Source organism: Dioszegia hungarica, assembly GCF_025882075.1.
Source record: "Dioszegia hungarica strain PDD-24b-2 chromosome Unknown MKK02contig_32, whole genome shotgun sequence".
NCBI lineage: Eukaryota > Fungi > Basidiomycota > Tremellomycetes > Tremellales > Bulleribasidiaceae > Dioszegia > Dioszegia hungarica.
The window spans coordinates 626,540-649,123 of NW_026515781.1; the positions used below are offsets into that span (position 1 = coordinate 626,540).

Below are 22,584 nucleotides of genomic sequence, written 5' to 3' on the forward strand. Positions count from 1 at the left end.
GGGATAAGCTGTTGAGGGTACAAGTTGAGCGGACTTTTGGCTGTGACGCGTCGTGGACCAAGGACGCGACGATGCCGGCAGCCGCTGAAATGGCTCCGCCTGGAATTTCATAACGCCGCTATTCTCCGTCTCGGGAATAGCTCAGTTGATTAGATCGTGCCTCCTAGGTCGAGGGTATAGCGGTATCAGCTTCGGACATCTTAAACAGGTGATCGGCGTTCGAATCAAGCCAGAGACGGGCCTTTATATCATTTGCCACCCGCCTCCACCGGCGCGTCGGCGATCGCCGTCAGGTCTATCAGCGACGCGTCGCCGGCCTGGTTGACTCACACTTTCCCTCTCCACCTTGTCACTCTGCTCTACTTGTCAACCACTCCTCACTTCTGCTCCACCACCCGCAGCCTTATCACGCCCATACATTCAAAATGGCCGACCTCCTCGACGTCGGATTCATCCAAGCCGTCTTTGGCGACGGGGAAGCACCGGAAGGCGCAAGTCCCGTTCTTCAAATCCTCAGTGTCAAGAAAATCAACAGTGCTTCCTCGGCATCGTCAGGCGTGGTCGATCGCTACCGGTGAGTTTCAGCGTCCTGGGACAGCACAGCACCCGCTGATCAAGCAGAGCCATCCTGTCGGACGGAGAATACTTCGGCCAAGCCATGCTCGCTGTGAACCTCAACCCACTCATCGACAGCAAAGAAATCGACAAGTTCTCCATCATCAAGCTCCGTAGCTACACCACCAACGCGGTCCAAGGGCGCAGGTATGTCAAGCTCTCTCTCTCAGTCGAGCTTGTAGCTGATTATCAGGCTGCTCATTTTGCTGGAATTTGATATCCTCGAATCCGTATACAACGAGAAGATTGGCGAGGCGGTCAATATCGAGCACGCGGTGGCGAATGGGACGGTCAGCCGAGCGCCAGCAGGCAATGCCAATGCGGCGCCAAAGGCGGAGCCAAAGGGGCGAGCGGGCGGGGCAGGGCCTGGTCCAGCGAGGGGGGGCGCGCGGCAGGGAGGAGGGAAGGACGTAGGACCATTGTTCCCTATCGAGAGTCTGAGCCCGTACCAAAACAAGTAAGTTTCCCCTTTACTAGTGGTCACTGGAGCGGAGAGGAACGGCGGTCCATGACATGTCCTTCCCGGCCTTGACAAATACCTCGCTCTGGTTCCTCCATCTCTATCCTTTCGGGCGCCGCGGGAAGACCATGCCGATCGCTACCCCTGCTTCTCCATTCGGTTTCCCTCTCTCCGAGTACCTAGCCCTCTGCTGTCCCGGCGTTCCCTGCACCCGGTCTCCTCGTCCTCTCTCAATTGTCGAGTCATCTGCGCACGCGAGCAAAGCTTACAATACCAGATGGACGATCAAAGCGCGAGTGAGCGCCAAATCCGAAATCAAGCACTGGTCCAACCAGCGTGGAGACGGCAAGCTCTTCAACGTCACATTCATGGATGAGTCTGTACGGCTACTCTCTTTCTGTCCTGTCTGTAAATGCTGACTCGATAGGGCGAGATCAGAGCGACAGGCTTCAATGAACAATGCGACAACTTCTACGACCTGCTCGAAGAGGGCAAGGTCTACTTTGTTTCACGTGCCCGGATCAACATTGCAAAGAAGCAGTTCAACAATGTCAACAATGAGTACGAGATTGCGTTTGAGAGGGAGACGGCTATTGAGCCTGTAAGTACCACGATCCTCTCTCTGACCCCACCATTCCAAGTCGTGGCTAGATTTGGAGCTGACTTGCAGTGTGACGATGCGTCTGTCCCGCAAATAAAATACAACTTTAAGCGGGTAGATGAGCTGGCGGACCTGAACAAGGACGATATGTGCGGTATGTTGAGCTTTTTCCGAGCTTCCTGGGTACTTTGATCTCTGGAGGCTGATCCAAGCAGACATCATCGGTGTCGTCCGGGAAGTCCATGATCTCTCTTCGGTCACGTCCAAAGCGACCCAAAAGCCAGTAAGCTTGTGGGTTCTGTTTAAAGGAACGAACATTAGCTGACGTACCAGTTCGCCAAGCGGGACATTCAGATCGTAGACCAGTCGGGTCAGGCTGTCCGGCTGACGCTTTGGGGCAAGCAGGCCGAGAGCTTCGCCCACGACGACTCACCGGTCATTGCGTTCAAGGGGGTCAAGGTTGGAGACTTTGGTGGGCGGAGTTTGAGCATGTTTAGCTCGGCAACCATGAGTGTCAATCCGGATATCAACGAGGCTCATGCGCTTCGCGGATGGTGAGCGATGTTTACCCTTGCCCAGAGGAACCGAGCTGACATATCTAGGTACGACTCTGCCGGGCGCAATACCCAATTCAACGCCTACACCTCCACCATGGCTGGCCGATCCGACAACTCCGCTCCTCGTCTGAACGAGCTCAAGACGATCGGCGAGGCCAAGGACGAGAATCTCGGTATGCGCGACAAGACCGACTACTTCACCACCGCCGCTGTGGTCGCCTTCATCAAGTCGGAGAACTTTTCTTACCCCGCCTGTGCCAATCCGGACGGGTGCAACAAGAAGGTTATCGAGGATGGGAATGGAACGTACGTGTGCGACAAGTGCGACAAGCACTGGCCGGAGCCTATACATCGGTACGTCCTCTAAACGAAGGATTAGATGCATGTGTCAGGAGCTGACCATGGCAGTTACATCCTCAGCATGAACTGCATGGACCACACCTCTTCCTTCTGGATCACGGCGTTCAACGAGGTGGCTGAGAAGCTGCTGGGTATCTCGGCGAATGACCTGTGGAAGCTCAAGGTGGGTTTCCTGGTTGGGGTTTTGCCCGCTGGCGAGCTGGTTGCTGCTTGCTGGTTGCTGACAATACAGGAGGGGGGCGATGAACAACAATTCCAATCATACTTTACAAAAGCGGCAGGACGGTCGTACACCTTCGAGATGATGGCCAAACAGGACTCGTACAATGTGAGCTGTCGATTCTTCTTAGCATGGACAAGATGCTGGCAGAGAATATTTCAGCTGACTCGACAGGAACAAGTCAGGGTACGGTATACCTGCCGCAAGGCTGGTATTCCCGACTTTGTTGCCGAGTCTGCATATCTGTCTCAACAGATTGCGCTGTTCAACATCTGAGTGGACGGCGAGGGGGTAAGGGTGATGAGAGAGGGTAAAGGGAGAGGGTAAAGGGAGAGGAGCGGAAGTCGCAAAGGTGGGGGTATGAGTGTGTGTGGGTGTGTTCCGGGTTTCGTGCTCGTGCTGCGAAGTGTGCATTGTGTATCAGGCTATGATCAGAAGTCAGGGTTATGCAGAATATATCGAAAACTAGGCAGCCAAGGCCTGTGGCTAGTCCAATCTCTGTCTTCTTCTCCTGCTTCGGCCACAAGATCGCCAGGCCGCTCGACTTCCACCTTCTTACCTCTCTTTTCTGGTCGAGATCCAGGCCGCGGCTCCATCCCATCTTCACAGACTGCAGTCGATGATGTTACATACGATACAAGCAATGCACACCGTGTCAAAAGTCTAGTGTCCCGCAGCCCCGCCCCAGCTCAAGCCATCGACCAGCTCTCCATCTGCCTCTGCAGCGCCTTGACCACCTCCATCTGCAACAGCTTGCCCACCTGCTCTCTCTCCTTGGCGCTCAACCCCCGATCCTCCAGCTCCTGATTCATGACCACCCGATCTAGCCTGAGCGGGTCAAACCGAATCAACTGGCCGTTGGGGAGTTTCACCTCGGCGAGTCTGGGTTGATCCCCAGTTTCCCTGCCTGCGTCCATGCCCGCACCAGCCCCGGCGCCGGCCCCGGTCTCGACCTCTTCTTGCCACAGGAGCGAGGGATTCCGCTTAGACCGGACGGACCGAGTCGGGGCGGACCGAGAAGGCTGAGACTGGGATTGAGACTGCGCCAGAAGGGTGGCCGTGTACGCCTCGACGTCGGGCAGGTCATCCTCCTCCGAGTCGTCCCCTTCTGTGACGTCGTCCGCAACGTCCTCCTCCTCTTCTTCCTCTTCGGCGATTCCGGCGTGCTGGACGGCCGAGTGGGTAGAGGGTCCCGCTATGGCTTGGCGATCCCGAGTGGATTTCGATAAGGGGTTGACGACGGGGGAGCCGTTCATCGTGACGAGGATGTCGGAGGGATTCATCTTGCGCAGTGGTGTAGGAGGGAGGGATGGGTTAAAGATGTGGTTTTGGGGGAGGCTCTGGCGGATCAGCTCCCGAGTCAACTCGCGACGAAGATAGGTAGTGGCTGTGGGGTCTCTAGCGGAAGGAGCGAGGATGAATTAAACTTACGCTGGGACCCTTTTGTGAGGGATTCGCAGATACGAATGGAACGGCCTTCTTTCCAAGCTTTCTCTTGGACGTCGAAGATGGGATCGTGGGGACGGGTCGAGTCTTGAGCGGGGTACCGTCTTTTCGCGCTGAGATATTAGCTTCCTCTCGATCGTGCGCGAGCTAGCTAAGCGTACCATTCTTGTTAGTTCGCTCAGGTGATGACTCCGCAGCCGCCCCAGCTCTCTTCCTATCCTTGTCAGCTCCGCTTCTGGATCAAATACACTCGACAAGCCCAGCAAAACTCACCGTTTCCCCTTAACCCCCTCCCGCATAACTCGCTCCTTCTCCTCCTCATCCCCCTCCTCCTCCCTCTGCCGTTCCATCGCCATCCGCCCTAATGTCCCTGCCCAATTCCCACCCCACATCTTCTCCACCTCCTCGACCGTCATTTCCCTCATTTTCGGCGGGATCCGGTTGATCTCTGTTTCCCCTCGGATCCGGAATGCCCTCAAGGCGTTCTGGAGCTCGGAGCGGAATTGACGTTCTTTGCTTTCGACTGGGATGTCAGCTGGGACTTTCAATTCACAGGAGATCGACAACAGGGCAGCTGGCTATACGGTGGATATAGCACGTACTTTCAAGATCAAAGTTGAGCAGCAGCCCATGTGTGCCCTCCCCACTCCCACCCGCAGCGTCCGTGTCGATCACAACCCCCTTCCCGCCCTTCTTCTTGGACTTGCCCGTACGCGATTTCGGTGGTGGTGTTTTGAGGCTCATATCGTCTGGCCTGTGTACTACTAGTGCTGCTGACATGGTGTATAGTGTATGTAGGCCAGATCAAGGTTGATATCAAGACAGAAACAGAGAGGAGAAGGGTTTGTTGACGCCTCGATCAAAGCCAAAGCCAAAGCAGGCGCGTCGGCCATCGCCGCAACACACAAACACGTGGCTGATTTTGCTCCGCATGTTGCGCATGCGCCAAGCTAAGCTCTCTAGCCGGCTGCTCTGCTGCCTGGGTCACAAGCTGTGCATGCAAGACAAGACTCGCACAGCGGGCGCCCTGACATACAGAAAAGGATTAAGATGACCTGGAAAATAGGACGAAGCAAGGAAAGGTACGGCGGGCGGGGATGAACTCCCCATCTTTTTGGCTCATACAGCGTGCAGATGCATCTTGATCCTCTACAACCTCTAATTTAACCCAAAAGGTCCGCATTTCCACTCGCACTGATCGCAATGATAGTCTTCGTCGCATCAGCTCTGCTCTCATACCGAAAAAAGTTGCCAAGCCACGCAAAAGCTCACCTCATCCTCCAAATACTTGCTGACGGCAATACTATCACTCAACCCCTTCCTCCTCCTCGTCTTGAGCACCAAATCCCGTGCCAGACTCTGTCCCTGTGCAGGCTCGAGCGGGCGGAGCTGGATAGACGTATCGGTCGGGTCTCCAGGTACGACCGCCCAGTGATCAAAGCTCATTTGACAGAATGCTTGGCCCATCGTCGCGGTCCGGAGATCCGTCTCGAACCCGTTCGCGTCGAGGACGGGAATAAAGGCCTTGACGGTGTAGAGGGGCGAGCCGGGCTTGGGGGTGTCGCGCGTGACGTGTCCGCGGCGCCGGGCGAGGACGGTGTAGATGGCGGCGACGCAGTCGGCGGGGGCTTGGACTTCGACAAAGAAGACGGGCTCGAGGAGACGGGGTGTGGCCTAGACGTTAGCTAGGTCCTCTGTTGCTGTTCTGATGATGAAGGCTCACGAGGAGGAAGGAAGAGTAGCAGACACGGCGAGCAGTAGGGATGATCTGGCCACCACCGCGGTATATTGGTTCTTGCGCTAGGCTGGCGTCGAGAATCCGGAACTTGACGCCTCTTATAGCTGGCATGTCAGCGGACTCCACGATACTGAGCCTGATTTATGCGGTGTAGACTCACGCTCATCGCAAAGCGGTCCTTCCCTCGTACCCCACTGGAATCCCTGCTTGATACTCTCCCTCGCACTACCAAGCAATTTCGTATCCGTCTATCCAGTCAGCTGAAGCCCTTCGCATCTCGAACAACACGAACGCGACCCACCTCAGATGGCAACGTGTCATTCAACAGCACATTCGCACCATTCTCCTCTGGCCCAAACGCCCACACATTCCGACTCGCGAGCAGATCCCACCCATACTTTTCCTCAAACCACTTGCCCCTCTCCTTGTTACTCATCCGCATCGTCACTTTGCCCTTCTCAATCTCCTGCGCCAACCCCGTTTCGAGCGGTTCTGAAATCATGGTGATTTTGTTTCTATCCATCAGCTCAACCCACTGTCCATTATATTCAAGCAGCTCACTTTTTATTCGGCGTCTCGGCATAACACTTCAACGCCGACGTCTCGACCACCGTCTCGCAAAACTTGGTGACCGGATCCGACACCTTGATTTCAATCTCGCTAAACAGTTTCCGGAGATCGTGTAGTACACAGTCCATGTACAGCTCGCCCGTGCCCAGGATAATGTGCTCGCCCGACTCTTCAACCTTGGTCGTGAGGAGGGGATACGACTTGTTGACTTTTCGCAGACCGTCGAGCATCTTGGGGAGCTCGGAGGGCGCGATAGGCTCCACGGCGACTTTGAGGACGGATTGGGTGATGTGGCGGATAGGCGCAAAGATGTAGAGGTCGTCTTCGAGCGTAGAGTCGACGATTGTGGCTGTTTTGGAGATGGAGGCGTCGACGCCAGAAAGGAGGATAAGGTTTCCAGCACCGGCTTTTTGAATGTCCACAGTGTACCTGAACGTCAGCTTACTCTAGCGCTAAGCTCATGCGCCAAATGACTCACCTCGACTCGTCAATCATCAAAGCCTCCACCGTAGCCAAAATCATATCTTCCTCATCTTCCAGACTATATCCCTCACCCAACACCTTGACCCGCTGTCCAACCTCCACCGTCCCGCTCATAACCCGCCCGAACGCCCTGAAGCTCTGCGCGTCCGACGTATGGAACAGCTTGGTGACGTGCACAACGGTCGGTCCGTCCGCCGAGCACTTGAGCATGCTGTCGACCACGCTACCCTGGAGGGGCCCAGTGTACGTTCCGGCGATCTTGGTCTGCGCGGCATCGACGGGAGAGGGGATGAATTCGGTGATCATATCCACGAGGCCGGTGGACGGACCAAAGAAGGCCTCGAGGACCACCTTGAGGAGTGGGCGGGTGTCCATCTTGTACGCGGAGGCACGGAGGGTGATGCGCAGTTCGGCGAGGGTTTCGCGAAGCTTTTCAGAGTCTTCGGACATGACCTGTAGGAGTCAGCTCAGAACACCACCGGGCCATTGACGAGCACATCCGGCTATCGCTCCCCGCCATCGACCGACATCTCGTCCGGACTCGGTATCACTCATTGTGACCCCTCTCAGAACAAGCGAGCAGACTCACCTGCGTGTAAAGCTTGTACAGCGGCTCCAGCACAAAGTGCACAAAGCTCCTCTTCCCCTCCGCATCCGCCGCCTTCCTCGTAAACTTTCTCCGCGACTCATCAAAGTAGATATTCCCCCACAATCGCGCCGCAAATTCGTCGACATCAAACGAGCCAAACGTATCGGCATACATGGTCGCGAATGTCCGAAGGGTGAAGCACCATCCCATCTGCGCCGACGCAAATGCGACGTTACCGCGTTCGGGCGAGAGGCGGTAAGAGTCGTCCGCGTCGACCGAGCTGAGCCATCAGCTATATTCTGGCTGGACTAGGCGAAGAGGGTAAGACTCACGCGATAACACTGTTGACCTCTTCAATGGTATGTTTAATCTTGAAGAACGCCTCGCTCGGCGGTAATCTCAATTCCAAAATCAACCTATCCACCTTATTGACCACCAAGACCATCTTCAACTTTTCACGCATACAGTGCTTGATGAGCTGCTCTGTACCGCACATCACCCCCTCGACGACGTCCACGACGATGATCACCCCGTCCACGAGCCGGGCGACCGAGCCGACCTCGTCCGCAAAGTTGACGTGGCCGGGGGTGTCGACGATATTGACGAGTGAGGACTTGCCCTTGGAGGACTGGAGCACGAGGGACATGGCGCCGGCTTTGATGGAGACGCCGCGGGAGCGCGAGAGAACGTGGGTGTCGGTATACCGTACGGGGGCGTCGGCGTCAAAGGTAATTTGATGTGTTTCGAAGACGAGCATGTCGACGAGTGACGTCTTGCCGTGGTGTATGTGACCGCCGAACATGACGTTCCTGATCATAGATGGGTAGTTCATCAGGTCAATCATGAAACTATCGAAATCAGCTTTCTCCACAGCCTCAGAAAAGGAGCGGACTCACTTCCGATCAAACCGGGTAACGGGAAGATCCTTCTCCTGCACAGTAAACGCCCTAACCTTGATCGGAGCCACGATCGGCTCCGTCAACATCTGCGCGTCCTCTTCTTGCACCATCGCCTCCACGTCTGCCCCATACACCTCCTCCGCTGTGGCGTAGTACCGCTTATCCTCGTGCAACACCACCTGGTTCCCTGCCGTCCCATCTACCCCATGCAGCGTCATTTGCATCCCATCATCCCCGTCCATGTCGTCATCCTCATCCTCCTCTAGCCCTTCGAGCGGGGCATATCCGCCTGCATTCGCCTGTGCAGCGGGGGCAGAGGGGATGGTGGATGGTCCAGCGGCAGACGAGTCGCCAATGTCGATATCGTCTTCGTCCGACTCGAGGTCGGCGCCGATGTAGTTGCCGAACTCTGCGGGTCAGCACTGACACAGGAGCAGGTGAGTGAGGGGAAGTAATGGACGAACCGTCATAATCTTCCATGGACATGTTGGGCAGATATTCGGTGGTCAATGCGCTCTTCCGCGAGCTTTTTCGGAGATCTTTTCGGGAGCTGTGTATGCTCTAAAGCGCTTTTCTGCGCTGTAGAAGCTGAAGCTAAGATTGATATGAGGGAGATATAGGGATAGGGATATGGAGAGTAGAGCGTTAGCAGGCGTTAGCTCAGTGGAAACATAATATTTCCCTGCGTCACTTTCTCGCTTTTATCCCCAGATCTTAGCCATAAAGTCCAGCTTGAACCGCTCACCAAAGACCGCTCCAGCTGTCTCTGCGTCTCTGCATCTCCTCCATAGCTACAATGACAGCCATCAACCGCTTAGCGCCGCTCCTCAGAGCACCAGCCCGCGGCTCGTTCCGCTCAATCACCACATCTCGCGTTCTCTTCAACGCAAAGTCAGGCGAGGCGGAGGGATCCCCCGACTTCAGCCCTCCAGTAGAGATCACCGAGTCGCATCGCCGGGATGTGAGATCCAAGGACGGTCCTGTCTCTGACGCCCCTCAGAATGTACGCACGATCAATCACCGTGGTTATAACGCCCAAGCTGACTCGTCCAGACATTCCGCCGTCAAGTTAATCGAACACGGTACACCAAACCCTCCTCCCCCAATCGAAACCCCAAAGCCGATCAGGCAGACGAGCAGACTACCGACTTTTTCGACTCACCAGAAGGCGCGTCGTCGGTGTCGAGCAAACGAACCGGTCCCAAGTCGGGCTTGGGGGAGCTAGAGGCGATCTCGATGGATATTCTGTCGTCGGCGGAGATTAGCGAGTTTGCGAATAGGAAAAAGGGCAGCGGGAAGGGGGGTGCTGGGCAGAGACAAGCGCAAGGACAGGGACAGGGGCAAGGGCAGGGGCAGCGACAGCGGATCTATCCGGGCCAAGGGCAGGGCCAGGGACAAAGAGGAGGAAGGCGAGATTCCCGTTCACCAACCGCTGGTTCCGCGTCACTTGGCGGACCAGGCCGAGGTGGACCTGGTGGACAGCGCAGTGGACCAGGTGGGGCAGGCGGTGCAAGGGATAGGGGACCACCGCGAGACAGAGATAGAGATGGCGATCGGGAGGGCAAGTCCTCGGCGCCCGTTCCTCGGGGACCTAATCAACACGCATCGGTGGTGTACGATACCTCCCCCTCGGCGCTTTTTGGTCTGGGAAGCCTCATCAGTCCGGCGAGGCGGGGAGCGAGGGACGCGGCGGGGGCGTTCTGGGCGACCGATATGGCGGCGGGTGATGGTGAGTCTCCTCCTGTCTTCCCTTTCTCCCTTCGAAGCAGAAGGCTCCAGTGAGCCGGAGCTGACCTCATAGCGCGAAAAGCAGATCTCATGCGCCTCGCGGGGTCATATGACCTCCGACTACCCAGCTCGTCCCACCCCTCAGAACTCAAGGACAAGGCGACACCGGTAGAGCGTGCAAAGGCGAATGCGAGGTGGGCGATGGCGTTGAACCCGACTGTGCCGATGCGGGTGAGGGATCCGGGAGTGGAGGTTGTAGATCGGTTGCTCAGGTGATGCATGCGCGGGCCGTCAGGCTTAGGATCTGAGAGAGCAGCCATTGTCTGTACTGCACTCGGCACTGCGCAGGCCTTTCTTCAAGTAGCGGTGCGACCGGACCGGTAGTTCTTGACCGTGATTTTTGAGTGTCATACGATACTGCCCACACTGCTCTATGCTACAAATCACCTGAGCCCTACTCGTCCCCCTCCCTCCTCTGTCCCTGCCCTTGCACTTGTCCCTGTCCATTTCCCTGTCCCTGTCCCTGCCCCTGCCCCGGGCCCTGTTCCTCGTCCCCTTCCTCCTGATACAGCTCATTCGGCAGCGGCGCATCAAACGGATCTTCTGCACGCGCGGGCGTGACCTGTCGCTGTCTTGCGTAGAGGTTCCGGAGATGTTCCGAGCGAGGCTGGGGGTCGTTGGACGGATGTAACGAAGGTGATGGTGGGGATAAGGGCCGTTTTGCTCCCTTGCCCATCAGCCCACCATTACCACTTACAGGCTGGCTAGAAGCGTAAGAGGACTTACAGCCATCCCAGGCGGAACTTCCCTCTTCTTCTCACTCTCCAAAACCTCCCTGATCCCCCTCTCGCCCCATCCTTCCCCTCTTCCCCCTCCTCCCCCTCCTCCGCCCCATCCACCACTATAGCCGCCAGCGCCCCCTCCCCCTACTCCTCCTCCTCCTCTCGCACCAAGCGCGATCCCCCCATCCCCCTCTAACGTCCCCATCAAATTCCTCACCCCCTTCTTCCCCATCTTCGTCCCCCGCGTACTGGGCCGCCCAAACGGGTAGCTGGGATGCATGAGACTAGGCAAAGTCTCGTCCGCATCCGCCACGGGCGGCTCGAGGTGCGCGGGGATGGGGATGGACTGGTCGTACCCCGGCATCACGCCCCATCCTGTTTCGGGATCTGGGTCGATGTGGAGCGCGATGAGTTGTTGGGGTGTGAAGTGGAGGGAATTGTAGCGGGCGTCCTGGGGGATCAGTGGGAGATCATGAAGAGAGACGCACTGTTTGGGAGGTGGTCATGATGCCGGGGTCGAGTCGTAGATCGTAGATGAAAGCCAAAACGACGCGAGGGTGGACGCGAAATCTGGCTGGCGCGTCGAATTGAGGAATGAGGAGTTGTGGCACTGCAGGAGATGCCGTAAAACCAGGCCGGGTGGCTTGTCAGAGAGAGTTTCGCTTCCTCTTAGAGTGTGTCTAGCCGGCGAGCCATAGCCGAGCCCCTTGGGATCTCCGAAGAACGCCTGTCGACCGAGGATTCCGGAATCCCAGAGACAAACCTTCGTGTGCGGACTACGCCCCAGAATGACCCAGTTGAGACAAGAGGCGCTCGCTGCCGAGAAAGACGTCCTCTTTCCCCTCGTTTCAGCCCTGCGCCACCAAAATCTGCTCCGTCCCCGCTCCACCCAATATCGGCACCTCCGCGCTCTCAGGATTACAGAATCCTGGAGAATCTGAGTCTCTGTAGTCCCGCTCCGTATAATCTGCACAATATGCAAGTTGAGAATTTTGTAAATTTCTAGCCTAGCCTGAGGTACCGCCCTGATCGGAGTGAGGGCAGGACGTTCAGCTGGGTTGACAGACCCTCTACTCAAACAATCTGATGACGCCCTGTAAGGATCCAACACTGACTTCGCCCCTTGTGCCATCGTCATATCCGTCCGGCCGATAGCATTAGCTACGTACACCACCTTGTCCCCGTGGGGCACCCGTAAAATCAAAAATCTATCTACAGGATGCCCGTCGCCGCTTCCAGCTCCTCAATCACAATCCACCCGGACGTAGTCTCTCACCCGCACTTCTGCGCCTGCCCGGTTCTTATCGACTTCGTCGCGAGAGGCTGTCCGCTCCCTGCGAGCGAACCAGTGTTTGAGGCGTTCCGTCGGTTTCTCGGGGACCGGGAGAGGGACAGGGACCTGGACGCCTTCAAGCTGGCTGCTGTTCAGAACTTGTTCAAGATGTACTGTCAGCGAGATCATGGTGAGTAGCTAATATAGTCGTAGATCTTCGCTTCTGTCAGTGTATGTCTATGGACACTGCTGATGACAAGACATTCCTTGGGTTGCTGAACTCCTTACCAGGTACCTCCCGACCGTCATGACGCAAAGGGCTACGCTCGGGGACTTCAATACCGACCTCGGTCCGGTTTGGATAAAGCCTCCAGCCGATGGCACAAGGATGCTCCACAGCGAGCTGGAGAGAGGTCGGAAGCTGAGGTTAACTGAGCCCTTGGAAGAGATGCTTGACGATCTGGAAGCGGTAAGTGTCACATCGCAGTCTCGACCTTTCGGCGGTTATTCGGATCCAGGAGTCAAGCTGATCCGTTGGCCTGGTCTGACTCGGTCACTCCATCACAGATACTGATTCGGGATCTCGAACATTACAGGCGAAGAACGACAAGTTATCAAGTAGACAGGTGTGAAGCTACAGTATGCATAAGCGGACGAGCTACCGTCTATTGTATTCTAGAAATCTATATGACCTGTTCTTACTTCTCATCACATGCCGCGGCCCCGTCCACCTTTTGCCGGTCCCTGTCCACCTGCACCACCTCCACGCTGGCTGTTGGGCCGCTTTTGACCCCTGCCGGGCGCGTCACCCCCACCGCCAACGGGCGGTCCCGAGCCAGGCACCCCGCTCCCGGGTACGGTCCTTCCCCCACCTCCGCCGCCACCGGCCCCACCGCCTCGTCCCGCACCACCACCACCTCCTCCCCTGCCGCCACCTCCACCTCCCCTTCCGCCGCCACCGCCACCTCCACCACCACGTCCACCTCCCTGACCCCTCCCTCCTCCGCCTCCCCCGCCTCCAGCACCCTGTACCTCCCTCACCACATTCAGCCCCGGCGCGCCCTTCAGCCCCATCTTCCCCACCGTCTTCGCCAGCAACCCTGGCGGCTTCCACTCCGCCCCCGACCCACTCCCTTCATACCTCAGGGACACCCTCGCAAACTCGTTTGCCCCGTTGATCAACTGCCCCTGATTCCACCCGAGCGCCTTCGTGCTTCCATTATAATACCCCAGCCAGGCCTGGTACGCCTGCGTCTTGGCTTCGTCCGATACGGTCCGAAGCGCCGCGTCGATGTGTTGTCGCGCGGAATCGCGCGTGGCTGGGGTAGAGCCAGAGTAAGGGAGGATGTTGAAGGTCTGGAGGATCTTGTTGCGGAGGAACGAGGATTCAAAGGCGCCGAGGACGACAACACCGTGCCCTTTGCTCCCGGCTCGAGCGGTACGGCCGAGACGATGTACATCTGCCGTATCAGTTTCCCTTCTTGAGAAGCTCAGCTGGCAAGACTCACATTGCTCGGGATTGGCAGGCAGACCGATCTGAACTACACCCGTCACACCCTTGACGTCAATCCCGCGCGCCATGACGTCCGAGGAAAACAATACGCCGGTAGGGGCGGCACGGAAGTGCTCAATCGCCTTGATTCGGGCGGGTTGAGACATGCGCGAGTGGATTTCCCATACGGGTACGGCGATAGAAGCGTCGAGACCGTTAAAGATGTCGGCCATGATCGCGGCGGATCGAGCGGTCGGCAGGAAGACCATGACTAGGGATCAGGACGGATTTCTGCAGCGCGGAAGAGACGTTTCGAACTCACCCTTGAACCCGCCTCGTTCAGCCGACAAGCTTTGTTCCCTGAAGATCACCTCTGCCCCGGCAACGAGTACTTCGGTGTCCGGGACGACCAAGCTCTCCTGGATGACGTGCTCGTGCACGTTGACATCCTCCTCGGTGAGGGTGGAGATGAACTCGTGATTCTTGTCCAGGGCGAGTGAAGCGATCTGTATTGTCAGCTGATCCCCAAATCGACTGAGGTGGATGCAGCTCACGTTGTGCACCTCAGCGGGGATAGTCGCCGAGAACAGCAAGGTCTGACGAGGCTGAGCAGACTTTTGAGGAAGAGACTCGATGATCTTTACGAGTTCCCGGCGGAAACCTTGGTCGAGGAGCCGGTCAGCCTCGTCGAGAATGAGGGAGCCTACTCATCAGCTCGAACCCCTGCACTCCACTTGACGATATGAGACGTACGGATCCCAGCAAACCTCTGCGCAATCCCGGCATTCTCAATAAGATCCAACAATCGTCCAGGCGTAGCAATGAGTATATCCGCACTATCGCATGAGCCCCATCCTCGCACATACCAGTGACCAACCTTGCTCACCGACGGGACTTGAGGTCCCTTATATCCTTCTGCATATTCGTTCCGCCCACGACGCACCGCACGCCCAGGGTGTCCTGGTGGTTCCGCAGTAAACCCTCGGCGGCAACGCTGATTTGCATCGCGAGCTCACGGGTCGGAGAGAGGATGAGGACGGAGGTGGAGGATGCGGGAGGGGCGGGGGCGGTGATGAGGCGCTGGATGGTAGGGACGAGAAAGGCGAGGGTCTTGCCTGTTCCGGTTTTGGCTTGCGCGAGGAGGTCGCGGCCGGCGAGTACGGCGGGGAGAGTTGCGGCTTGGACCTGATAGTCAGTACACCTTCTCCGTTGATGACGGAAAACTTGCATCTGTGCAGAACTCGAACGGAATACCCTTCAACACCTGCTCCGATAATCCCTCGAAATCCCTAAATCGGACACCCGAACCACCCTCTACCGCAGGCGTAACGGTTCCACTCGGCGCAGGCGTCGAGTCGGTAGTAGATGCCACTCCGCTGAACTGTTGGGGAATGGCCGAACCTGCCGCGCGGGGTTGTTGAGGTTTGCGAGGACCACCTCGGCCTCGGAATCCCCCACGGGAGCCTCCTCTAGCGGGAGGAGCGGACATGATGTAGCTAACGTGGGTTGATATTGATGGTCGAAGGGAGGTATTGATTGTCTGTCTAGCTATAGATATAGCTTTGAGCATATAAGAGCAGATGAAAGGAGAACGAATGAGGCTCAAGCTGAGCCTGGCCAAGAGCTCAAAATTGTATGCCGTAAGGAATGTGGGGTAAAGTGGGGCAAGATCTAGCCTTGGCTCGGCAATGCCTGATTTCGTAGCGTCAAGGGTCGTCCCCCACCGACACTCACATGTAGACAGTTGCAGACCACCCCCGAGGGAATGAAGACCGTCCATCTCCCGTAAATCGAGCATGAGCGCCCCTCCACCAGAAGCAACGCGCTTTAGCGCAGACATCGAGCTCCGCCCGGTCCGACCGTCTTCGCCAGTCCCCGGTCCCTCCTTACCGTCGACTTCCAAGTCATCGACTCTGACTCTTCCCATCGCTACAGACCCGTCTGATGTCGGGTCAGGCCGTCGGACATCGCTCAGCGGTTCCGGGCTGACCGATCCGCTTAACTCACAATTCCTCCATCCTGTCGATAGAGGATCCCACGCCTGGCTATTCCTCCTCGGTGCAACGACAATAGAGGTTCTGATATGGGGATTACCGTACTCTATTGGAGTGCTCCATCTGTTCTGGACCAACACCCTCTTCCCTGGGTATGGAGCTGCAACTATTACGCTTGCGGCGACGATGCAGGCGGGGTTATTGTACATGATGACTGCTGTTTTTGGACCGTGAGTCCTTTTGCGCGAGAGGCTGAAGCGAAGCAGTGCTTATACGCAACCAGATTAATCACCGCCTATCCTAGATATACTAAGAAGATTCAGATAGCTGGAGTCGTACTATCCACGATTGGGACTGTAGCCTCTGGTCTCGTCACCGAAGTAGGTCTCTCTTACGCAATTCCTCTACACCCGCTTACATGGTAGCCATGGCACCTTGTCATCACCTTCGGTGTCCTCTACCCCTTCGCGGCCGCCACCTACGTCCCATGCGCAACGATCCTCTTCGAATGGTTTTCCGCAAGACGCGGACTGGCGGCCGGCATCATGTACGCCGGAACGGGTGTCGGCGGGACGATCTTCCCCTTCCTCATCTCGGGTCTCATCGGACGATTCGGCTACAAGGCAGCCATGATATCCCTCGGTATCGGCTATGGCGTCCTCTCTAGCATCGCCCTTATTCCTATCAAGCGGCGTATACCGATTCCGCGCAGGAGGGGCGGGGACGAGGCTATTCGGAGGCCGAGGGCGAGCCTGGAGTTCCTCAAGACTAGGCTGGTATGGATCGGGTGTGGGATCATCGTGGTCAGCAGCGTCGGGAACTTCATTCCTAGCCTCTGGCTCCCAGGTGAGTGCATGGCCCTTCTGTTTCTGAGGAGTTGAGAGCTGACCCCGTATAGCGTTTGCCGACGATCTGCACGTTTATCCCAGCGGTACCGGTCTCATTTCTATCATGAATGGTAAGTTCTGTCTGGAACCTTACACGCGCTAGTGCTCCATACGATCGCTGACAGTATAGCTGCATCAGTCCCCGGGAATGCCATTATCGGCTCCCTCTCCGACCGCTGGCCCATCCGGACCGTCATCCTCCTCAATTGCATCGGTACCGCCTTAGCTTGCTTCTTCCTCTGGGGCTTCGGAACGAACGCCGGCCTCCTCGTACCCTTCGTACTGGTCTTCGGGGTATTGGGACTAGGCTTTGTGAGCGTATGGACCAGGATGATATCGATGATCGCAAGTGAGTACCTCAATCGACGAGGCGTTTGGACCGGCGGCAATTGAGCTGACGAGAGCAGAGGATGATCCAACTGTCCCAGCCATGGTCTTCTCCCTCTTTGCATTCGCCAAGGGTGTCGGAAGTATGGCGTCCGGACCCATTGCAGATCAGCTACTCAAAGTGGACGTCCTCAAGGGCGGGACCGGCGGGTATGGAGTCAATAATTATGTGAGTGTGGACAACGCTCTCGCAGCTCCACATGACACCTCAGGAGACAAATGGCTGATCGTACAGGGGATACTGCTGATCTTCACTGGTACAGCCATCTTGCTTGCCGGCGGCATGGGACTGGCGTTCCGAGAATCGAGGAAACAGAGCGAAGCGGGTGGCCGCTTGGGCGCCTCAGTCGAGGGAGCACGGTGAAACTATGGGCATGACAGTTTACCCGGCAAGCGCCACACTCACACTTGGCTGTCTTCGTCATTCGCCAGGCCGCCAGGTCCAATGAAATGCCGAGCTACCATGCTGAGTCGGTCTGAGATGTGCACATGCTTGGTCTCCGTCGAGGAGCACAGACGCAAAAGATGACCACATTTATTTCAGAGCTGACAAAGAGCAAGGCGATTCTACAGCAGCTCTAGAGCACCGGCCTAGGCCTCGAGCGGATCAGATGACGTCATGTCGAGAAGTCGTGTCGCAGAGCTTGTCCGCGCTTGCTTTTGATATCGCTCTTTACCGCATGCTTCGAGGGAGTTGCAGCTGATTTGAGCTGTCGGCAGACTGGTGAGCGGACATCTGGAGCCAGCATAAACATTCACAGGCCACGTCTGACTCACTCACCAGAGCAGTCAGTCACTCTCCGCGATGAACGGCCCTCCACCTTCAAGCGCCGACATCGAGCTCCACCCTGTCCTTCTGTCATCTCCAAGCCCAAAGGCCTCCCTGCCGCCCACCGCAAAATCATCAAACTTGACGCTCCCGCTCTCCCCGTCCCCCTCTCAGCCCGTTGCCGGGTTCGGCAACTCGCTGAGCCGGACCGACTCCATTGACCCACTCAATACCCAGTCCCTCCATCCGGTCGATGGAGGGTATCATGCCTGGATGTTTTTGGTCGGAGCTACGACCATAGAGGTGCTTATATGGGGCCTACCATTCTCAATAGGTGTGCTTCATCTGTACTGGACAAACACGCTGTTTTCGGGATATGGCGCGGCTACCATCACGCTTGCTTCGACTCTCCATGCGGGGCTACTCTACATGTTGACGGCTATCGCTGGACCGTGAGTCTTGCTGATCTCCAACAGACCGAAGATTGTAGGAAAGATTGGGGCTGACTCACTAATAGACTGATCACGGCCTTTCCTAGGTATACCAAAAAGATGCAATTAGCAGGAGTAGTCGTGTCTACGCTGGGCACCGTGACCTCTGGCTTAGTCACTGAAGTGAGTGAGCCACCACGCAACCTGCCACGCCGCTGACGAACAGCCATGGCAGCTCGTGATCACCTTTGGAGTTCTCTACCCCTTCGCAGCCGTCACCTACCTCCCGTGCGCTACGATTCTCTTCGAATGGTTCTCCGCAAGACGCGGGCTGGCCGGCGGGATCATGTTCGCAGGTACCGGCGTGGGCGGCACCTTCTTCCCCTTCCTCATCACCGGTCTCATCGGTCGTTTTGGATACAAGGCCGCCATGATCTCCCTTGGTATAGGGTACGGTGTGCTTTGCAGTATCGCCCTCATACCCATCAAGCGAAGACTGCCGCTCCCTCGGAGAAGAGGCGGGGCGATCGGGGACGAAGCAATACGACGACCAAAGGCGAATATGGAGTTTTTGAAGCATCGGCTGGTGTGGATTGGCTGCGGAGTGATTATGCTCAGCAGTCTAGGGAACTTTGTTCCGAGTCTATGGCTTCCAAGTAAGCTTCCCTTGCAACCATAAGAGGGAGAGGGGGAAAGCTAAACATGCAGCATTCGCGGATGACCTTCATGTTTACCCGAGTGGAACGGGTCTCATATCCATCATGAATGGTCAGTACTCCTGTCCCGTTCCATCTGAGCCTGCTGATGATCAGCCGCTTCGGTACCCGGCAACGCCATCATAGGATACCTATCAGATCGATGGCCGATCCGGATCCTCATCGCCGTCGACTGCCTCGCAACCGCGATGGCCTGCTTCTTCCTCTGGGGATTCGGCACCAATGCCAGCCTCCTCGTTCCCTTCTCGCTAGTCTTTGGGGTCCTAGGGGTCGGCTTCATCAGCGTTCAAACGAAGATGATGTCAATGATCGCCAGTGAGTCCATCTCTTCTTGCTCGAGGACGGTAACTGATGGTCACAGAGGACGATCCTACAGTTCCGGCCATGGCATTCTCCATCTTTGCATTTGCGAGGGGAGTGGGCAGTATGGCTTCTGGACCGATAGCCGATCAGCTGCTCAAGGTCGACATACTAAAAGGTGGTCCGGGAGCTTATGGGGTCCACAACTATGCAAGTTGTTTCTGCCAGGTCCCGCATATATGATAACGTGCTCGAGCTGATCGATCCAGGGCATCCTCTTGATCTTCACTGGATCAGCGATTTTTTGCGCCGGAATTATGGGATTGTTATTCCGGGAAGGCAGAAGGCCTGTGATGGGGCCGGTGAGCTGAAGCATCTGCTACATACCGGACCAGCCACGTCGAGGGCGTGCCAGCCCCTGCGCAGGACACGCACGAGCTAGAAGGGCAGTGCGCCCGACGCATCGCCAGAGACTAGAGTGGGGTAAAGTGGGGCAGATGTTGCTCGCAGATGTAGACATCTCTGTCCACGCTCGACACCAATGCATACAATGCCAGTTTCATGTCCTTGATCGCAAACATCATTCCTAGATACCGGCCTGAGACATCTCTGTTCACGCTCGACACCGATGCATACAATGCCACCTTCATCTCCTTGATCTCGAACACCATTACTGGATCCCGGCCTGGGCTAGCTTGACCGCCTCGCCGAGCCGACCTTCCGTGTCCCACTCCCCCCATACAGCCGCCACGTCCAAGCCAAGTCTCCGCACCCTGCCTTCTGGCAACTTTGTCCACGGCCCCATCGTGGACCCACGAGTCGGATGGGCGAGATGGAAGAACGGAGCCAGTCGGGCAGATATGCTCGGGTAGGTCTGAAAGGATCAGCTTCTGCTTGGACCCCTCATTCCCCTACTGCAAAGACATACTTTGACGTCCAGTAGACTGCATCCCTCTTCCGCGCCACCGCCTGCCCCCCTCATCCCCATATCCAACAACCACCGCAACAACCTCTCCGTCGCCCGCTCGTCCCTCGCCCCAATATCCCAAAGCGCCTTCGGCACCCCGTCGATCCAACCTCGTACCGCCGCCCTCAGCTTCGATGACATGTGTATGAAGAAGGGTAGGGTGGGGTAAGACTGTTCATGTGTCCGTACGAGCCGAATGACAAAGTCGTCCCCCAGACCCCGGAGCGCAGAGGAGGCGTTTTGACGAGCGATGAACGCGAGAAGGGCGGTACCGACCATCTCGGGTATATTCTCCTCGTCCTCTTCGGTCGAGCTGGGGGGAGGTGGTTGCGTGATGAGGGTCCACATGATCGGTAACAGGGCAGAGAAAGTCGAGGTTGTGATTGGGGGTGATAACATGTCTTGAGACGGCGTCTGATGGTCAAATACTGCATCGTCTCGTCGGAGGACCAAGAAAGACTTACAAGAATATCAGTCAGCCACGCTGCGACCTCGGCCATCGCCCATCCGTCGACGGCCCGACCCTTGCCCTTGCCCTTCCGCCGGTCTGTCTCCGCCCTGACGGTCGCCCAAGACGCCTCGACCGACCTCACGCGCGCCTTCCACGCCGTATCCTTTCTTCTCTCGGTGGCATTCTGACCGTATGCAAGCGGGACAGGCTGTGGTGCAAGAAGCGCAGCCAGTCGAGCATACGCTAGATTCAGCTCCATACCTGCGCTCAAAGCGGAGGAACCGGTGGTGAGGCTGGCTCCTGAGAAGGGGAAGTAGGGCGATAGACGCTTCAGAAAGTCGGAGATTCGAGCTCGGACGATACCGGTGTCCTTCTCCGAAGCGGGAGCGGCGGCCGTAATGATGTGTTTGGCGAGCACGGAGGTCAAGGTGGCGGTGACTACGCATAGTTCGATATGGGTCTCGGTCGAAGCAGCAGTAGGGGCGGACGTGGACGTAGGGGAGAATGCGGAGGGGGCGGACTCGAGAAAGGTGGAAAGTAAAAGGGGGTGGAGCTGGACAAAGAGGTTCTGATAGTCAGCGGTGTTCTCCCGACGGTGTATAGTGACCCACCATTGTACCGGAGCCATTTTCTCCAGACTCGGCAGTACTTCCCCCTGCATCCAGCCTGCCGAGCTCCCATCCCGACGTCGCAGCAGTATTCACCGCCCAGCTGCCCGACTCTACGACCCATCCCTCGTTCGTCCCATCAAACGCCAGCCCGTGCTCGCTGACCTCCAGCACTGCTCCTTTATTGCTCGCGCTGTTCCCCTCGTCCAGCCAGCCTTCCCACATGCTCTCCGTCGCAGCAGAGTCCGACCCGCCCTCCAAGGCTTGCGTGACAAATGCCAGTACAGCTTTGAGGAACACTAACTTTCCACCCGCCGTCAGTCTCCCTTGGGCAGAACTGGCTTTATCTCCGCCCAGTCCCAAAGCGAGACGCAGTCCCTCGAGGATAGTGGAGCCCGAAGTCGAGGTTGCACCTGCTTCGCCGGAAGCAGAAGGCGCCGAGGCGGGCCAGCCGGCGGTGATGTGTCTTGGGACATGTTGAAGGAGGAGGGAGACAAGTCGGGCGGCGTCGAGGCGGATTTCAGGGAATATGTGAGATAAGGCCGAGGATGTTAGAAGGAGGAAGAGAGGTAGATGTGGGACGAGCGAGACCTGGAGGTGTGAGCTGGTCTATTGTGATATCATCGTAAGACAGTCTTTATCGAAGAGTAACTTGCCTCGGGCGTAATGGAAAAGTACCAGTCCAACAACCCCAACAAGCCCTTCCTCACTGAAGCATCATCATCAGCCACCATCCCCCCCAACGCCCTCATCACCCTGCCCACCTCTACTCCACTCCTGATCTTCAGAATCTCCTTCACTCCACCTAGGCTATCCCTTCTTACTCCGGCATTTGGGTGCCGTAGCCTGATGAGGACCTCATCGAGGTCCAGACCGCTTGATGTAAGGGGTTCGGCGCCGGCGGAGGTAGAGGCGAAATTGGAGGATGGGTCTTGCTGGATCGCGGCACGTTCGAGGGGTTGTTGGCCGGGCAAAGCGATAGCTGAAGAGTAGATCAGCGATATCCCCACGGTTGGCCGGACAGGGCTTACATCTAGCTTTGAAAGAGGTATTGGTAGCGTTTGTAGGCACCTTCTTGCCTTTACCCAGCTTGAGCTTCGCTTTCTGGGGCTTTGTCAGCAGCTTCCTAGTGATGAGAGGGAGCAATTACTTTAAAGTCTGCCTCCTTCTCCTTCTTCCTCTTTGTAGCTGGCGGCATCTTGGCAGTACAGCTCGATGGAGAGGTGATTGAAGGTGATAAAGTGAGCAGCAGACCTTGAGC

At 57.0% G+C, this 22,584-nt stretch overlaps 9 protein-coding genes across 9 annotated transcripts; 4 read left to right on the forward strand and 5 right to left on the reverse strand.

Annotated features, from left to right (window-relative positions):
• Positions 1-425: 425 nt before the first annotated feature.
• MKK02DRAFT_41549 (uncharacterized protein) lies at positions 426-3,089 on the forward strand (the record flags this gene model as incomplete). Its single annotated transcript, XM_053091610.1, has 12 exons — positions 426-574; positions 622-762; positions 809-1,072; positions 1,353-1,455; positions 1,503-1,676; positions 1,746-1,830; positions 1,892-1,959; positions 2,010-2,230; positions 2,279-2,587; positions 2,642-2,756; positions 2,826-2,921; positions 2,988-3,089. 12 exons carry the CDS (start codon positions 426-428, stop codon positions 3,087-3,089), a joined length of 1,827 nt encoding a protein of 608 aa, XP_052941692.1.
• A 413-nt stretch (positions 3,090-3,502) lies between these two features.
• On the reverse strand, positions 3,503-5,039 carry MKK02DRAFT_41550 (uncharacterized protein; the record flags this gene model as incomplete). The annotated part of the gene is made up of 5 exons (XM_053091611.1): positions 3,503-4,153; positions 4,245-4,372; positions 4,421-4,473; positions 4,533-4,782; positions 4,862-5,039. 5 exons carry the CDS (start codon positions 5,037-5,039, stop codon positions 3,503-3,505), a joined length of 1,260 nt encoding a protein of 419 aa, XP_052941693.1.
• A 383-nt stretch (positions 5,040-5,422) lies between these two features.
• MKK02DRAFT_35648 (P-loop containing nucleoside triphosphate hydrolase protein) lies at positions 5,423-9,024 on the reverse strand (the record flags this gene model as incomplete). The annotated part of the gene is made up of 11 exons (XM_053089230.1): positions 5,423-5,470; positions 5,532-5,933; positions 5,983-6,101; positions 6,158-6,245; positions 6,299-6,512; positions 6,559-6,996; positions 7,046-7,503; positions 7,640-7,919; positions 7,972-8,487; positions 8,536-8,947; positions 9,003-9,024. The coding sequence occupies 11 exons, from the start codon at positions 9,022-9,024 to the stop codon at positions 5,423-5,425; spliced, it is 2,997 nt and encodes a 998-aa protein (XP_052941694.1).
• Positions 9,025-9,334: 310 nt separating this feature from the next.
• On the forward strand, positions 9,335-10,542 carry MKK02DRAFT_41552 (uncharacterized protein; the record flags this gene model as incomplete). Its single annotated transcript, XM_053091612.1, has 3 exons — positions 9,335-9,541; positions 9,592-10,267; positions 10,340-10,542. 3 exons carry the CDS (start codon positions 9,335-9,337, stop codon positions 10,540-10,542), a joined length of 1,086 nt encoding a protein of 361 aa, XP_052941695.1.
• Positions 10,543-10,720: 178 nt separating this feature from the next.
• Positions 10,721-11,554, reverse strand: MKK02DRAFT_41553 (uncharacterized protein; the record flags this gene model as incomplete). The annotated part of the gene is made up of 3 exons (XM_053091613.1): positions 10,721-10,993; positions 11,053-11,499; positions 11,537-11,554. The coding sequence occupies 3 exons, from the start codon at positions 11,552-11,554 to the stop codon at positions 10,721-10,723; spliced, it is 738 nt and encodes a 245-aa protein (XP_052941696.1).
• A 1,475-nt stretch (positions 11,555-13,029) lies between these two features.
• Positions 13,030-15,302, reverse strand: MKK02DRAFT_21042 (P-loop containing nucleoside triphosphate hydrolase protein; the record flags this gene model as incomplete). The annotated part of the gene is made up of 7 exons (XM_053086355.1): positions 13,030-13,781; positions 13,830-14,084; positions 14,136-14,319; positions 14,368-14,516; positions 14,567-14,649; positions 14,700-15,014; positions 15,055-15,302. The coding sequence occupies 7 exons, from the start codon at positions 15,300-15,302 to the stop codon at positions 13,030-13,032; spliced, it is 1,986 nt and encodes a 661-aa protein (XP_052941697.1).
• A 307-nt stretch (positions 15,303-15,609) lies between these two features.
• MKK02DRAFT_35650 (putative monocarboxylic acid transporter) lies at positions 15,610-17,445 on the forward strand (the record flags this gene model as incomplete). The annotated part of the gene is made up of 8 exons (XM_053089231.1): positions 15,610-15,764; positions 15,789-16,037; positions 16,091-16,187; positions 16,233-16,653; positions 16,706-16,765; positions 16,825-17,043; positions 17,102-17,250; positions 17,317-17,445. 8 exons carry the CDS (start codon positions 15,610-15,612, stop codon positions 17,443-17,445), a joined length of 1,479 nt encoding a protein of 492 aa, XP_052941698.1.
• A 441-nt stretch (positions 17,446-17,886) lies between these two features.
• On the forward strand, positions 17,887-19,540 carry MKK02DRAFT_41556 (transporter; the record flags this gene model as incomplete). Its single annotated transcript, XM_053091614.1, has 6 exons — positions 17,887-18,302; positions 18,368-18,464; positions 18,508-18,937; positions 18,990-19,049; positions 19,094-19,312; positions 19,359-19,540. 6 exons carry the CDS (start codon positions 17,887-17,889, stop codon positions 19,538-19,540), a joined length of 1,404 nt encoding a protein of 467 aa, XP_052941699.1.
• A 427-nt stretch (positions 19,541-19,967) lies between these two features.
• Positions 19,968-22,521, reverse strand: MKK02DRAFT_21261 (uncharacterized protein; the record flags this gene model as incomplete). The annotated part of the gene is made up of 7 exons (XM_053086383.1): positions 19,968-20,171; positions 20,226-20,678; positions 20,729-21,283; positions 21,327-21,914; positions 21,956-22,305; positions 22,355-22,427; positions 22,474-22,521. 7 exons carry the CDS (start codon positions 22,519-22,521, stop codon positions 19,968-19,970), a joined length of 2,271 nt encoding a protein of 756 aa, XP_052941700.1.
• Between the last annotated feature and the right edge of the window lie 63 nt (positions 22,522-22,584).